This window comes from Bombus terrestris, chromosome 10, assembly GCF_910591885.1.
Source record: "Bombus terrestris chromosome 10, iyBomTerr1.2, whole genome shotgun sequence".
NCBI lineage: Eukaryota > Metazoa > Arthropoda > Insecta > Hymenoptera > Apidae > Bombus > Bombus terrestris.
In genome coordinates, this window is record NC_063278.1 from 16259444 (window position 1) to 16272875 (window position 13432).

Genomic DNA, 13432 nt, shown 5'->3' on the forward strand with positions numbered 1-13432 from the left:
GATCAACTATAAAATTTACGTTTGCGAAACTAAAGTTCGTCGTATAATGTGAAAATGATTCGTATGTATAAGAGCGAATCGCGATGATAAACATCAGGATGAAAGAATGTACAAAATGGGAAATTCAGACATTTATTTATACATTTTTATGAGTTTGATTGCATCAGTGCGAAATACAAGATGTCGATTTGTTGTTCTCTATAAACAAGTTACATACGTAACATGCGCTCAAAAACATTCGCATTGACAAAGTGAGCCACCCAAATATCATGTATCGATTGTTTCAACATTTTCGAATAAGCGTGTAACTTTTCTGTTATTGGAAAATATGTGAGAGCTGGTGAGAAATTTCACGGAATAGAAAACGATCTCGGAACGCAAAGTGGATATTAAATTCGTCGTACGTTTGTAAATAGACGGCGGATTTTCCTGCGTTTGTAGGAAATTTGAATACGGAAAATTGCACGGGACCAACACAACGTGAAAAGACACGCGAAATATCCAAAGCGCGATGCCTCGATTTTCTTCCTTTTTCTTTCGTGGTATTCTAAAAAATAAGAATTTGCAAAGAAATCCGTGGTCTATTTATATTACAAGAGTCCGGCTTAGTTTCAGAACGCGTCACCCTTTAAGTCAATTAATCGCTTTCTCTCCTCGAATTTGATAATCCCTGCGTTACAGAACTTTTCAAAAGCTCGTACATCTGGTTGCCTAGAGCTGTCGTATCGAACGTTCTCGATATCCTTATTTTTTATACTTAAAGTTACGTTATATCGCAATTGACATACGTTTGTTCACAGAATCCAAGTTTAGATGAAGTTAGATGCGTCGTCGTTGAAATTCAGTTAATCGAACAATTTGCACGGATACCATTCTAATCTCCTAGAATCGTTCCTGCCCGTCAGACAGACGTTTGCTTCTCATGAAACAAATTCTTCATGTTCTTCGATTAGAACAACGAATTTCGTCAATGAGTTTTTACATTAACAGGACGTCACATTCGCGGTTTAGATACAAATATCGCAATTGTCACGCGCGCCTGTGTGCACGCGCGCGACGTATGTGTTTCGGTCGTCCTAAATCTTTTAGCCGAGGGCGGACGTCGGATGAATCGAAAAGGACGATACAACGTGCCGAAAAGTCAGCGAAACGTGGCGTTGAAAAGAGTTTAGAACAGCGTAGGCACTTTTAGGAAAATGGATGAGAGTAAAATGCAAGAACAGGCAAGATCAAGGTTTGCTTCGATTCTCGTTTCCAACGTTCTCGCTCGCACGTGTAACTTGAAATTCCGAGTTTTCGTCTTCGTTGTTCTCGCTAGCGAAACAACCGACAGTTTCGCGATGTTCAAGAAATCCGACTGCAGCAGTGTAACGTTACGATTACAAATACGAATCGCGAACTATTTTTTTAATTTTCTACCTATCGATTAGTTTCGTTGGCGAATGCAAATCTCCTCGCTATCGTATTTCGGGAAACTTTTATACAACCGATGTTGTATAACGATATTACGACGATACAACGTTACATCGCACAAGCTGTACGTTTCTTTACGCTCCATGCTTTTCAACATCTTTGAATTTAAATACGTTTTTTAAATACGTTTACGATACGTAACCGTTTTCCTTTGTGTGTGTGTGTGTGTGTTACATGAAGTTGATTATATAAAAAGTTAATTGGTTACGTTTTCGCTTCCTAACGTGATTGAGAAAATTTACGATCGTCGAACGAAAATGTAAAACCACTATTCTAACGATTGGAAATCCACTTTGCGAAAGAAATAACAATGGAAAGAAAGAAACGTAAAGGATGACAGCGAGAAGTTTCGTATCTAGCAGGAAATAGTATCTGCGCTATTTAAGAAGACCTTCTCGTCACAAAATCCTGTTCCGTCGATCGTCGTTGCGAACTCCGTTAATTTCTACCTTAAGGGGGGGCTAAGGTAAATTCGTACAAAAATAAGGCATGATTTTGTGAATTATTTGCGACGACACAGTTAAAGTCTCTTTATTAAAACCAATGGTACATTAAAGTGTGGCATTCGAAGAATATTGTGTAAAATTTTCGCGGAGAAATATTAAAAAATACAGCAATGACAGCAATTATTCGGACGTGTCTCGGAAGAAAGTAGAATTGCTCGTAACTTGGTGCCGGATCATCGGAAATCAAAAAATCAAAGTTCGTTCGTTAGGTAACAGTTTTGCCCAGGTAACGCTGGGAGGGTTTTTCGAAATTTCAATTTTTCACTTTTTTGGAACACTTTGAAGGGAAAATTAGTCGCAAATTTTCGCAAAATCGGCTAATTTGTGAAAAATTGAAATTTCGAAAAACCCTCCCAACCTTACCTGGGGAGAACTGTTATCTAACGAATGAACTTTGATTTTTTGATTTCCGATGATCCAGCACCAAGTTATCAGGGCACCGCAATTCCACCTTTTTTCCGAGACACGTTCGAATAATTGCCGCCATTGCTGTATTTTTGAATATTTCCCCGTGAAAATTTTACGCAATATTCTTCGAATGTCACACTTTAATGTACCATTGGTTTTAATAAAGAAACTTTAACTGTGTCGTCGCAAATAATTCACAAAAACATGCCTTATTTTTGTACGAATTTACCTTAGCCCCCCCTTAACAGCACCGTGTTACGGAGAATTGACATTCGCGTGGTTAAAGAATCGTCGAATTTAAATGAGAAAATAATTAATCGATGGACGAAACGAAATTTCTATAAACCACGAGTTACAGATAATGGAATCGTTATCCGTAAATTCTATCAACGAAGGATTACTCGTGCCACTTGTAACTTGCAAACGATACTGAAACGAGACAGATTAAGAAATGACCAATCAACAAACGCGGTAAAAAGAAAGAAAAGATTCGTATGATTTTGCGAAGCGAGGGTTTTTCGCGTGAAATATCGCTTTTCCAAATGAATCTTATCATCTACGTGTAACCATCGAACAATTGCTTTTCGTTGACCGTTTCAAATTGCCTAACATCCCCTAAACGATTAACATTAACCGATCAGCTTAGTAATTAGTAATGCTATGTACGTATATGATACAATACAGGTTGCTTTTTAAAAGTAAAATACTTCATTTCGTACGTCGTATTTCTCTACTCGCGCTTCTTTATCAAATACCCAAGTACATATGCCTAAGTATGCGTGCGTGTCACATTCACATTGGAAAAAGAACGCGTATCAACGCAATACACTTTTTCTTCTCCTTATCCTATCGATACGGTATAGGCCATATCACGGCAATCGTTCGAGTCTTATTTAACGCTAGAACTACCACACACCAGTTAAATTGACTGGTTTTACAACTTTATTTTCAAATTCCTAATTCGTGTTATATTTTCTTCCGCAACGATGGAATGACTTTCGCAACGATAGCTGGGAGAATGATATAATGAATTTTATTTCATTTTCTATATGTATTCAAATTGAAAATAATTTTGTATCAAGGCTACTTATGCCAATACCGGTCAAAGCGTGAAAGGGTGCTGCGATCAGTTTATCGAACCCGATTAATCCATTTGCATCCAAGCGCTGCCACTGCTTTTCATTTCAGTCGCCAAGTATTCTTCAGACGTGAGAGATCGCGTTTGACCCGTTCGTCAGCATCTCGCCTGCATCAGTTTATCGTACTGACCATTTTAAAGAATTCCACGGCAAATAATACGATTTAATTTCTTATCTCTTATTTTTTTAAATAAATAATTTGTTCTTTTTCCTCCGTTATAAAGAACGTAAGATGCGATGTTTGCGAAGCAACGTTGTCTACCAATCGGCTTCAACGGTAAATTTTCTATAAACTCCGTGAAGAATTCTGTGGTATCGTGAGGAAAGAGCCTGATCAAAGATCGATCGAAACGATGTCGTCTGTCCTTTGGTTGTTAGTTTACATAGGGAAAAAGCCTATGTGACTAAAGTCACCTAGTTCTTGCGGAGCGTTAACAAGATGGGATTAGAGAGAGGAAAAAATAACGCTAATGAAGAGGGACGATTTGAATTGAAAGAGTTGATCGAGAAGCGAGAGTGAGTCAGGGGTCAGAGTTAATCGAGTAGTCGAGGAGTAGAGTGCGTCCAGGCTTTCAGGACATAAATTAAAATATCGTACATAAGCACAGCGCAACAGAGCCTAAATTTAAGGCACAATAATAATCTCAAAAAAAAAAGAAATGTAATAATGCATGGCTACGTCGTACCGTCGCGTATGGGTACTTTTGCCTGTACCACCCTACAATTAGAATTCAGCGTTTATTCTGGAAAAAAATCATGTAAAAAAAAATATGTAAAAAACCTGGAATCAATAAACAAACATTAAAAAACAAAAAGTCGAGAAGTAGAGTCGTTAGCGTTGTCCAGTTGCGAGAGTGGTGGAATTAAAGTAAGATTGGTGCACTTGGTTCAAATTAAACAACCATCGTTTTCTGTCTAATTAATCCAACTAATATCTGTATAATCTATTCGTTGTAAATAAACTATAAATTTTAAACAGTATCAGGGGAAAATCTTGTACCTAAATTCCCGCGATACTACAATTCGAATGTCATCCACTGCACCTACGACCACCGGGCGCGGTCGTAGGGACCAGTCCTCTGAAGTAGAGCCACGATGCAAATGGGTCAACCAGTTTCCTCGTTTTGTACAACTTGCCACGGATTTTTTAAATTTTTACACTAAATGCTAACGCCAGCAGTACCACAGCAGTCAAAACGACCGGTTCTACAATTTTTATAAATTTGTCAAGCCTCGTTTAGGGACCATGATCCCGGATGGATTGATAATAGCAAAAGTGTACCGCGTAACGTAAGTGGAATTGCTTCCGTAAGAAAGTAATAAATCAATAAATATAAAAATATTCTATCATTACTAGGTATGTTTTAAAGACCAGTCATTTTCACTGGTTTTGATAGAAATAGAATCGGTAGTTCTAGTGTTAAACAGATTGGCGTTTCGTTATTTAGCTAAACAGCGAGAAGTTAAAACATCTTTGACGCTGAACGCGCAGTTCTCTGTTTTCTTGCGTAGAAACATCGCGAGTGGTGAAGATTCGTTACAAGTCGAAGAAAAGAGATGTATCAAATTCTCGCAACATCTACGTAGAAGCACAACGACATAGTCGTAGAAGTTTCGCGATAGACATTCGTTTCTACCGTGTGGTTCGATGATCCGCGCGCTGATTTTACGTCGTTTGATTTTTATCCGCAAGCAGTGGCAAGATAACGAATCGCAGAACACGCTGTCACAACATCCAACGGATTATAAGTAAGTTTGGCACTCGTCCAATTAAACTACGATAGGCGTTAAGCAGAAAATTATTAACTCGGCGTCCGTGCTCCGATTTAGCCGAAACTTTGAAAATACCTTGCTTTCACACGCAAACAACGTTTAGGAGACAAGGTATTTGGCGACTCGAAAGATAAGCCACGTTTTGAACATTTTTTCATTTTACTATAGTCGCTAAATTCGTGGAAAGATCGCTGCGGCATTCTAAATTCGACGTAGCCTTTCTCACGACGTTTCTTAGCGCTCAGCTATAGTTTACGCGTTGCTCGATAGTTGAAACCGTTTAAACAGTTTACATATCGTTCCTCGGAACAATAGCAATGAGGAAAACATGGAGCTTGGGAGGAGGAACACTCAAACAGGACTACAAAAGGAGAATGAAGATGTTTGGAGCACTGGTAGCAGTAGGTAGGTAGTTTGGAGCAGAGATATGGGCTGGAACGTGGAAGAAAGACTGGATAAAGTACAAAGAAGATATGCTAAATGGATATTAGGCTTAGATATGGCAGCACCAAATTACATATTAATAGAAGAATGCAAGATAATAGAAATAAAAGAAGAAGCATTAAAAAGAGCAGCAAGGTATGAAGAGAAAGCCCTAGAATCGAAGAAGGAATTAGTAAAGGAGTGTATAAAGGAAAGAGAGGGAAACTGGGGAAATGGTCATGAAGAGAAAAGGGCAAGAAAGAGAAAGAAGGGACTAGAGGAGGTGAGAAAGGGAGGGGCGCAGATAGAAGCAAGAGAGGAGCAAGAAAGGATGACAGCAGAGCGAATTATAGAATAAAGAAAAAAGAGGGAAGCAGAAGAGAGGGGGGGGAAGGATAAGGGAATCCAAATATAACAAACGTTATAGAAAAATAGCCAAAGAAGAGTTACCAAAGTACCAAAGATTCAGATGCGGAAACGAGACCAAAGCAAGGGAATACTGGAAAGAAGATGCGGACTATGTAAAAGGAAAGAAGAAGACCCGAGACACGTAATAGAAGAATGTGAAATAACGGGAGGACCAAAGGGCACAGAAAAATACTAAACGAGATTGGAGAAGGACTAACAGAACTGAAAGCAATAATAGAGAAGAGAAAGGCAAACGACAGGAAGGATGCGCAGCAAGGAGACTAAAGCCAAAAGTTGCAATAGCTTTTAGTCATTGGTGGATAATGTGTAGTTCCTAGTTTTAGAGATGTAAGAGACATAAGAGATGTAAAACCGAAAGTTCGTCCAAAGTCGAAAGGCACGGACTAAATAATAAACGATAAATAAAATAAAACATACGGCTCGCGTAATTCTCCCTTCGATTCGTATAACAGTAAATTCTTCTTTTTATTCGTAAATATAATTTTTTAACAACTGTCGTAACTTTAACGTTACCACCAGGTTTGTCCGTTATACCTGTATTAGGTTTCGTTCATTTCTCAAGTCGCAGCAAGTTTTTCTTTTCTTAAGGATAAAAACGTCGCGACGTGGAAAATATGGAAAATCGTGTGGCAGATTTAAACGATACTCCGATACGCTGTATAGCTACGCGGAAACGTAGAATCCACGACAATTACAAACACGTTCATAGTTATGGCTGAACTGGAATCCAAGACACGGAAAAACCTGACTTCTGCTCCAACCGTTGGAAAAACCGCTCTACGTCTGGAAAAAAGGACAGATCGTGGTAGAAGATTGGCCGAGCGGAGCAATGGCTGAATATTAATTACCTTTGTGCTTTGCTCCGCATTTTTGGAACCATTTAGAGGAAAAGAGTGGAATCGATTTGCTTCCTACGAGAAATGGGTCCGCGTTTGAGAAAATAATCGGTTTTCGCTCTCGAGTCGCCCCAATCCTTCTCTTAACGTTTCTCCTTCGTGTTTCGCTTCGATCGAATCGGAGCGCGAACGTTCTATGTCTTTTCATTGTAATATACACAGCGACCACGAAGAATTTTCAAATCTATGTTCCGTCGTATCTCGTTTCGGTTACTTACTTCTACTAGTAAAATACAGCGTTTGGTCGTTTAACTCCGGAGCAACGTACGTGTCGCGAGTTTTGCGTTGCTTTCTATTAGGCTGGTTTACAATGCGAGCAGGCAATCGAGTACGAATCTCTGCACGTAGCTCACTTTTATCAGAGATATTTCATCCATCGTCGATCCTTTCTATCGAGAAACATTTCTAAGCTAAGTGTTCACGCCTTAACACCGAGGTACTTTTTTGTTTTAATTCCGCGTTAAATTTGTCATGAGATCTAAGCGAAATCTAGACGTTCTCTTCTCACGGTGAAGCTTGCGAAAATTAATAAATGCTTCCGCTCTATTTAACCCATTTGCATCCAAGCGCGGATTTTCCGCTATCGGACGACCGTCTTCTACGACCAAGCGCGAATTATTAGGCGCGCTGCGATTGCTTTTCGTTTCAGTCGCCAAGTATTCTTCAGATGTGAGAGATCGCGTTTGACCCGTTCGTCAGCATCTCGCCTGTATCAGTTTATCGTACTGACCATCTTAGAGAATTCCACGAGAAATAATACGATCTAATTTCTTATCTCTTACTTTCTTAAATAAATAATTTGTTCTTTTTTCCTCCGTTGTAAAGAACGTAAGATGCGACGTTTGCGAAGCAACGTTGTCTACCAATCGTTTTCAACGGTAAATTTTCTATGATGTCATTTATTGCACCTACGATCGACCGCGCTCGGTCATAGGGACCATCCTCCGAAGGAGAGCCATGACGCAAATGGGTTTCATTTCACTGGCAATTAACGTAACACGTACATATAGATTTTAAGGCGAAACTATCTTTAAGCAAGAACCGCAAATTTCTTTCCATCAATTCGCCTTTGTTAAATACGAAAAGACGATAAACGCGCAGCTCGAACGTTCCATGCAACGTACCACCATGAAACCAGCCAAATAAAAAATCATTGGAATCGCCGAAGATGATTCGTCGTCGCAAAGTTTGCCTCGAAAAAGATTTTCACGTTCAATCTCGTAGGCTCGAACGTTAGAAACTTAAGCATAGAAAGAGAAAACGATTTCATTTGATTCTGTACTGTGCAAACGTACCGAGCAAAAGCAACTGCTGCTTTACTTCCTTCTACTAAAACTTAAAACGTTTTATTTACATGGAAATAGATATTAAACGGGGTCTTCCGTGGTTAAGAATACCGAAAAATTTGGTTGTTGAATTTTCATATTTTTCTCAAGTATAGGTACACTATTCTTAGGAATATTTCCTGGTAGTTTCGACACGACTACTCTGTGTAAACTGAAACGAGTCTCTTTTACGTGTAAATCAAATCCCACGCTCTGAGCGCGTTTTTCTCAAAACGACATTTTGAACCACGATCGATCGAAGTACGAACGTTTTGAAATGAAAATCGGTCGAAGGAATCTTTTCTAAAAGGCCTCGACAGATTGATCGGACGATTCCTTCAATTAGACAAATTAATCGATGCATTGACTAAACGTTTTCGAAATTTTCGCGTCGAACGATCCTGTTGTTACTGCAGATAGCTCGGACTGTCCGAGTAAACTTCCACGATCAAGAAATCCCACGATCAAGCATCGTTAAGTATCGCGGATCGCGGTCGCGCGATAAATTAATCTGGAAAATACAAAATTACAAGAAAATGTATAGACTGGCTGACAGCTGGCTGACAGCTGGCTTCGGAACAGGACAGAAGCGATAATTTACGAATGTACCAGGCCACGACCAAACCTATTCGGCCTGCGAACTTGGGCAGACTTGGGACGAGTTTGCCAAGTGGAATATCAGAAAAATTGAGAACCTGCAGTCAGGCGCTTTTCGAAACGACGACGGCAGGGGAACAGAAAAGAGAGAAACGTTAAAAATAGCAGGGTTTTGGAGGAAATTACGAACCACGTAAATGCTCACCTAAACGGAATAAAGAATCACAGGAACCCATTGGCTGTGACGACCATTTGAGAAATTCGCAGGTCGATAACACGCGCAGGCATACAAAACTCGAATACATGCAATTGAGAACGAGATGTGACCGATTCTAGCGAATTAGGAACGTTTACAAAGGAGGCGTAAAAAAAAGAAGAAAGCCTGCACAGTTGTGAAACAAATGAATACGTTCGCATGAGAATTTAACAAAATATTCTTCAAATGTATCTTTATTAAATACAAAAACTGTCGTAAGAATAAACGTACTACACGCTTTTCCCGGAACAGTGGCCAACAAATCGCTCTCTTCCTCTCACAACCACAGAAGACCCCTTAATTCAAATTATCCATAAGAACAAACGCGATTCTTTCTTTCTATCGCTTTCTCCACGGTAACCAAGCCTTTTTGTTAGCTTTAGCTCTTCGTGTTTCGTATATTTCTTAAATCGTACTTGGAGAAAAGTAATACGACTAGATCAGAAGTAATTCAGCGATAAGGATTCTGAAACAAGATCATCGACTAATGATACGTACTAGCTAGTAAAACGTACGGTTACAAGATGATCGGCTGGCAAAGCTACTACAAATGACAAATGGAAAGTCAGCTAATGATGCTAATTAAAAAGTATCGTGTTTTAAGGTAGAAAAACGCGAGTTCCAATTTTCATTTCGCTTCGCTACATTCGTCGATATTTCCTTCGAAGATATTCCTTATAAAAGCAAATTTTTTACGTCCTCGCAACCAGATAGACTACTCTGTATGCTTTCTTTAACGATTCGTCGTGTAATTTCCAATACGCCATATGGAATTTATAATAGAACGAACTTTTTCTCGTTGCAATAGGATGAATCGTGAGACGTTAAGATTAGAACTCGTTTTATTATATCTGACGACAGGAGCACGCGATCGACGAGAAAATATTTTATATAAAATTGAAAATACCACGCCAGCTGTATAACGAAGAAAAACTATTCGTAATAGTATAAACGTTTTTCGTAGTTTCCTATAAAAATAAATAGCTTTATGCAACTAGACATTTTATATACAAATCCAATAATTGCGTAATAGCTGCGTATCGAGCTTTACAAATTAGTTTATATCGGGTTTCGTTTCATCGATTAATCGTTGCATAATCGTTCTAGACAAGTAGAATTTGTAATGCTAATTCTTGCTACGTATTCAATTAATTAAAACGTCGCTAAAAATAAAAACGATGGTATCTCTTATATTATGCTCTATAGCGTTCACCGTCTTATCGATGTTGTTGCATAATTACACGTTATTACGCTATTCAGCTGGAAATCGATTTAATACCTTAGCATTTTAAAATACGCAAACAGGTACTCGTTCTCCTCGATAAATAATCCACGATATCGCCGAAAACGCAAGAAACGTGTCTGTCTGTTCGTGTTTGACGATTCATCCTATTTTACACGCATGTTCGCACAGTCAACGAATAAATCAAAATGAAATATCGATTGGTCGATGCTTGTTTGTTGCATGCTGATACAAAGTTCAGGAAGCATACTCGTTTCCCTTATACGTACTTGCGGGAAAACATCGATAACTAATTGGAATAAAAGTACAAGAAACACCTTTTCCTTTATACGCTATACTACCTGATTGCACCTCGTATTGCCCCATTCTATCTTACAAGATCTATTAAATTACCTTATAAAAGTTTGTTAAATATACTATGACAACTAAAAGTTTACGACAAAAGCAGATCTTACGTTTACGGTATTTAGCCTTGCTTATTCGTTTATCAACGAATAATTTTTATGATTGCGCATGCTGAATATCCTACGTATACTGTACTGTTGCTGAAATACAAAATTAAGTACTCGTTTAAACGTATATTTGCACGGTCACGTTCGGTCATTGCATTTCCTAATGGTAATAAAATCAAACGAGCTACGACCTTTTAATTTAGCGAGTTATTCTTTCCAACGAAAGATCGTTAACGAAATTTCATATCCGTCAACGAAGATTACAATTGCCACGGGCTGTAAGATTTTTAAGCCTGGGAAATGGCCAAGGTATGGCGCTATTTAGAAAAATAAATAACACAGCGATCGAATATTACACGTTAGAAAATGCAATGATCTTGATACATGGTATGCTTCCACTAGCAAATCAAAACATACATAACGTGATTTCACTATACGGAAAAAGAGTAAAAAGTATGTTGTGCAGCGTACTAGCTGATGTCTCTGCTCATGATCTCTATTCTATCGCTAATCGTAATTTGAGAACGTACACCCGTGTGTATTATCTACTTTTGTATTTAAATATAAATATGACTTTCTCGATTTGCCACACATTCTATACATTACATATACATGTATAATAGTAATACGTAAAAACTGACTTTCATCTAAATTTATTAAATAAATTTGATAAACGTACTGTAACAAAGTTTTCTAACAACTTGTCAAATTTACGCGTAACTTAGCAAACACGAGTACTCGCGATGTAAATATTTTGTACAAAACACTTTGTCTTTGTCAGAGTAAATATATATATATATATGTATGTATGTATGTTAAGTTACTAAGATTTCAATATACGTAGGTAGTAGTGCAAAAAGTAAACAAATAGTAAAACAAAGGTATTTTTTATCGCGGACGATGGTATTTAATAAAAGTGTAGATTCGTATCGATATTTCGCGCTCTCGTGATTCGAAATCTTTTATCGTATTATCGTATCGGTACAGTGGCTCGCCAAAGTATTCTTGCGCTTGTCGGTGCCTCTTTTCAACCTATTGCACGTGTTTCGTCGATACTATAAACATGAAACAACTATCGTCGTTGTATTGAAGCCTTAAACCGCTCTAAACAGGTATACGAAAGTTACAACACGGGAAAATCAGATAAATCCGATAAACGGTTAAAGAATGATAAACATGTCGCCAATTATTCATACGATACGCTGACTTTTTAATAAACGCGTGCTAACGAAATTTCAAAAAATGTTTTATATAACACGCACGATATGCGCTTAGAATTTGTCCATGCCAGATGTACGAACGCTCTTGCGAGCCACTGTATATCATCCGATCGTCTCTTGCCAATTTAAACGGTGGTACGTTGTTGCTGCGTTAATCCTGCTGCGAGCCTCGAATTTTTCTATCGCGATCTTGCTCTTATCTCTAGGGAAATAAGAAGACCGTTAACGTCCTAAGAAAATGCTCGATATAAAATTGAAACAAAACCTCAGACATTCCGTACGTACGTTAAAAAAATACACTAGGTCGAAATTGGCCCATCGATCGAAGGAACGCAGCAGAATTAAAACAGCGGCATTCGTTTAAAAGCTTCGAATACCGGCTAATGCTAACCGAACCTTCGGCTTCACAGGCCAAAGCGATTAACTGCAGGCGCGAAATTTGCGAAATTTTAGCGTCACAGAGCTCGTGTCTCGTACTTGTACAATTTCATCGATCTTCCGCACTTTCCGTTTCGCGAAGTTAATCGATTTGGCGAATAGGTGGCTCGTATCTGCGTCGATTCGGAGATAGGAAAATCAAGGAGATATAAAAAGAAAAGTACAAGTGGTTCCGCCGTGTGCGAATCACGAAAGAGGAAACGACGGATGAACAAGAAACGATACCCTTGCTCCTCGGTCTCGGCAACGTGTCTTCTCGACTTGGCACTGAAGGAAGTTACTTAGCGACAAAGGGCGACCTCAGCCTGGTCATCGTCGGGTCGCATCAAAATAGGCCGAGCTTTGTCCTCAAGAACTCCTTAATAGGGACATAGTATTGGTTCTTTAAGGCCACCATTTCTGGTGTCTTGCGCAAGTTATTGAAAAGCGTCGTATCCGTCTCGAATACCATGACGATCACGATAAACAAGACGGTGATCGTCAGCATGAAAGCTGGAATGAAAAGCCTCGTGACTCGAACACTCTTGTGCCTCAGTTTCGCAGCGTGTGAACGTCGACTGGATTGCCGCTGATGCTGGTACTGTTGTTGCTGTTGTTGCTGCTGCTGCTGGAGACAAACTTTCGAGTTTTGAAGTTTCTGCATTTGTGGCACCGGGGTCACCGAGCGACTGTGCGGTTTGCCCGATGCATCCAATAGTTGGCTTTCCGACGACGAATGATCGAAAGAATCTCTAAAGTAATAGTCGTTAATTACACCTTCGTGCTGACCGGCTGAAACAGAAATTCCCCGAAACTTTTAGCGATAGTCGCAAGGCGCGATCGTTGTTCGTGAATGTTATTACGTATGAAGATAA

The 13432-nt window shown here is 39.0% G+C and overlaps 1 protein-coding gene across 8 annotated transcripts in view; it reads right to left on the minus strand.

Annotated features, from left to right (window-relative positions):
• Nucleotides 1-118: 118 nt before the first annotated feature.
• LOC100648757 (FERM domain-containing protein 5) overlaps nt 119-13432 on the minus strand; it is a 69439-nt gene continuing 56125 nt past the window's right edge. For 7 of the 8 annotated variants that reach the window (XM_048409347.1, XM_048409349.1, XM_048409348.1 and 4 more), the window contains one exon: nt 119-13349. In XM_048409347.1, the coding sequence (XP_048265304.1) occupies nt 12904-13349 (446 nt within the window). In that variant the 3' untranslated portion in view covers nt 119-12903. The remainder of the gene's footprint in view (nt 13350-13432) is intronic. The other variant, XR_007225445.1, reaches the window with a different exon arrangement.